This window comes from Octopus bimaculoides, chromosome 2 (genome assembly GCF_001194135.2).
Source record: "Octopus bimaculoides isolate UCB-OBI-ISO-001 chromosome 2, ASM119413v2, whole genome shotgun sequence".
NCBI lineage: Eukaryota > Metazoa > Mollusca > Cephalopoda > Octopoda > Octopodidae > Octopus > Octopus bimaculoides.
Window position 1 is genome coordinate 122,625,010 of NC_068982.1, and position 4,628 is coordinate 122,629,637.

The window sequence follows — 4,628 nt, forward strand, 5'->3', positions numbered from 1 at the left end:
AAAAATTTGGCAAAAGAATATAGTGTATGTTAACAATCTTAACAAAAAACTCACAGTTGAGTTTTTGTATATATATATTAACTTTAAATAGAGCTCAAAACTGATCCGTTGAAAATACTTTATTACAACAACAACAACAATAATAATAATAATAATAATGAAATTGACCTATGTATATTTCGATGGAACATCCAGAATGATTAATACATATAAAATATTATAAAATATTATAAAATATAGGATGCTCCATATCCTCAGGGTCCCATTGTTATTGCTATCATTATTATTATTATTAGTAATACACAGCCAATAAAAACAGAAAACATTCAAATCCATAGGTCAATTTCATTATTATTATTATTATTATTATTGTTGTAATAAAGTATTTTCAACAGATCAGTTTTGAGCTCTATTTAAAGTTGATATATATATATATATATATATATATATTCAAAGCAAAACCAATGTTTTAATTTACCAATATATAATGCACTTGGAAGTAATGCTTGTCTGGTGATGTTCCAAAGAGGCTAGTTTAGTTTATTTTAATTAATCTTACAATAGGTACAAAGTGTTCGATAGTATTTTAATAAAAATAAATATAGTCAATGCTCTGAAGTTCTTTTAAAATTTTGACAGAAATTTGTAAGCTTCAAATTTCCATGTCTGTAAATATTATATATGGTCTCTGTCTTCTCTAACTAATCTTTTTATTTACTACTTTCTCTTGATTATTTCTTTTACTTTGATAGCCATTGGTGACACCCTATTCCACTGCCAGTGATTCTGAAATTCTTGAAGATACTTCCTTTTACAAACAAGGCTCCAGACTTAGTATGTCTGCAAGTGAGGATGACCCTCCATCTGGAAGTAATACTCCAAAACGTAGATTCAGTAGATTTCAGTTAGGTACATCCATTTATTTATTTTGAATTCTGGTAGAATATTGCTAACCTCTTTGAAATATGAGAATAATATTTCTATTCCATTGTTACTTTGTATTCACAGCTGCTACCATCTGGGTTTTAACCTGTTTTTTTTTTCTTGCTGTAGAAACTATTTCTACAGTAAAAAAAAAAAACTCTTTTATTATAATTACATGAATTATGATTTATCTTCTCTTAAGTCATCTAATTTTAATTGATGTATAAATGAATTGTTAAATATATTTCATTTATTTCCTACTTTATTTACTACTGAATGGTTCAAGAAGAAAAAGAGAATTTTAGACAGATTCTCATTATTGACTCCATTATTTCAGTTAGAGAAAATAATGCTAATAAAACTTCAATATTTTTATAACTTATACTTTTCATTTGCAGATTTTTATTTTAAAAAAAACCTACCATTTTACTAATATTTTAGCTCATTTCTTCCCAAAATTATATAGATTTTCTCAAAATTATATAGATTTAAAAAATAAACTTTTAAGGATTTTGCAAACTAAGTAAAAGACTAAAATTTTATGTAGAACATTATTATACCCATGCTGTCAAAAATAAAATATGTTTAAATAATTTTCATAAGGCTGAATTATTCCTTAAAAAATTTCAACTTTCCTCTCATTTTTTTCTAGGTTTGGGTTGTTTAAACTATTCTGTTTTTATCATTGTGGGGAAAATGTTGAAGATACAAAGAATACATAGAAAGTAGTTTTTATGTCATTTAAAAATATTATCATATTATTTAGTTAGATGTAAAAATTAATGGAAGTAGTATGTTGCTTTCATTATGAAAAACAGGAGGCATGGGGTATTTTACATTATTAGATAGCTAAAAGATTCCATTAAGATGTTGCAATGTTTATCATCTGTAGATTATTTGACTTTAAATTTAAATGACTGATAGAAGCAACCAGATATATTGAACAGCCTTGTAGCTTATCTTAAAAAAAGAAAGAAAAAAATGCCTTATTATTGACAAGAAGCTAGCAGTATTTTTGTATTAATACAATCCATTAGCTGGATCACTCTACAAAGATCTGTTTGATCAATGCTTTTTATCTAATAACAAAAATAATGATTGACTTGCTATTTTAGTATTAATTTTTTTTCCTTTGATTATTATCATACACATAAGTAACAGTAACTTCATCAATTGTTATTTTTATCAATGTAAACCATTGTGTATATATGCATATATATATATATATATATATATACATACACACACATACATACGTATATATACACATACATACGTATATATATACACATACATACATATACATACACACACACACACACACACACACACATATATATATATATATACATATATACATACATATATATGTACATGTTGATATCTCAGTAGTGTACACACGCTTATATGTACACACATACACAATATATATATATATATATATATAACTATATACGTGTGTGTGTGTACACACACACATATATTAGTCTATATAGATAAAAATAGCAATCAATGAAAGTTACTGTTACTTCTGTAAATAATAATGAAGGAAAACATTTATAAAAGAATGAGAAGTCAAACACTGTTTGTAAAACTTTTGAATGATTTAGAGCTACAGGCTCATTTGAAGACATGCCTAAGTCTGGAAGGTTAGTCTCCATGAAACACAGCCTTCTAGACCCCTCAATCTTTTTGGTTTCCAGGTCAAAACGATAAAAGGTGGTGACATCAAATCTAAATTTTAGAAGGAAGCCACCTGTTTATCTACTATAACTCAGCCCTCTCTGACAGTGTTAAGACCAGGCACTTAAAAAATTAACCACAATGAAGGGGCTTTGAATCACTTTGTATATATATAAGGTATATATATATATATATATATATATATATATTTATTTATTTATGGTTATATCCATGTATTATCATCATCATTTTAACATCCATTCTTGCTTGGGTCAGGCTGATTTTTCTGCAGCCGGATGCCCTTCATGTTGCCAGTCTTCGTTTCCTCATGACTAGACATGTTTTTATAGAAGATTGGAAACAAAGAAGACTGCTTGCATGATGGTGATATTTGCTTCAACTGTCACATACTGTCAAGGCAAGGAGATAGTAACACATTCCCCCACATACACACATACACACACATGCGTACACATATCACACACACACGCATATATATATGTATATATATATTTATGTATGTATATGTGTATGTGTGTATATATATATATATATATATATATATATATATACATACATACATACATACATATACATACATGATAGTGGTTGTCTACTCCTTATGCCTGTTTGCTTCATTCCTTTCAATCCTTCATAAGTCTTCTGCATTCAAGGCCCACATCTCACTACCATGGAGCATTGCAGTTTGAACTCGAACATTGTACAATCTACCCTCTATTCTAAGAATGAGCTGGCAAAAGTTCTGTTGGCAACAAAGAAAACTTTTGTTTCCAGCAGAACTTTTCCAACCCATTCTTACCCTGGCTTCTATATTTTCAAAATTAACACTTCCACTGTTAATAATGTCATCTAGGCAACAGAAGCTACCAACTACTTCTAGTGATCCTACCAAGCATTTAAGAAACTCTATTTCTTGTATGCACTTTGTACTTATTGCTCCAGTACATATGCCACATACAAAGCCTACTTTCTCTGTTAGTTTGCCTATAATTCCTACCTACTCTCATTGTCCATATTGAGCAAGGCTATGTCTCTGTCAGTATCTGGGTCTTGTCTTCTTTCCTACATACCAGCACTTTAATGTTTGCTATGTTTACCTTGGGTCCTTTTGATTCTGGACTTTGCTTCCATGTTTGCAATTTCTTCTCCTACTCTACTACAGATTCAACTACAAAAACTAAATCACCAACATGGAGTTCCCATGGACATCCAATCTTAAACTCCTCTGTGATGGTATGTGATAGGAAGGGAATGAAGACTGAATCTTGATGAACACCTATCTTCATGCTTATTTCACTACTGAACCCATCACTGACACTCCCTTTAGTGACTGCGCCATTGTACATAGCTTGTAAAGCAGTCGCAAGTCATTCATTTACACATAGTTTCCTTAATGAACACCAGACTGTAGAATGAACACCAGACTGTAGGGCATGGGTCCATGTCAAAAGCCTTCTCCAACTTCACGAATACTAAGTATATAGCATACTCTTAATTAAGTACTTCTACTGTTGCCTCACTAGGAAGCTGGCATAAGGCTGAATTGCACCTCAGCTAGGCTAATTCTGTTCCTGATCAATTGTGCTTTGACTCTTTCCATGACCTTCTCAAACATACACACACACATACATACATACATACATACATACATACATAATGGCTATCCACTTGTGACCAAAGAAGACCATCACTGACCATTAAGAACATTGTGCACTCAGACAAAATTATATTTTACACTTGTGGATCCACTGGTGACTAATGAGCCCAGCTCTTGACAGACATGTCTGCAGATACTGAAGACCAAACTTCCTCCATTCACTACATTAGCTGTGTTTTTCAAGTAGACTGCTGCAGTGGTCACTCTCTCTCTCTCTATCTCTCTCTTTCCTACTCTCTCTCTCTCTTTCCTACTCTCTCTCTCTCTCTCTTTCCTACTCTCTCTCTCTCTCTCTCTTTCCTACTCTCTCTCTCTCTCTTTCCTACTCTCTCTCTCTCTCTCT

At 31.0% G+C, this 4,628-nt stretch overlaps 1 protein-coding gene across 3 annotated transcripts in view; it reads left to right on the plus strand.

Moving 5' to 3' along the window:
- Positions 1-4,628, plus strand: part of LOC106882437 (protein unc-80 homolog) — a 286,116-nt gene that overhangs the window by 48,767 nt on the left and 232,721 nt on the right. For all 3 annotated transcript variants that reach the window (XM_052965566.1, XM_052965567.1, XM_052965568.1), the window contains exon 8: positions 753-909. In XM_052965566.1, the coding sequence (XP_052821526.1) occupies positions 753-909 (157 nt within the window). The remainder of the gene's footprint in view (positions 1-752; positions 910-4,628) is intronic.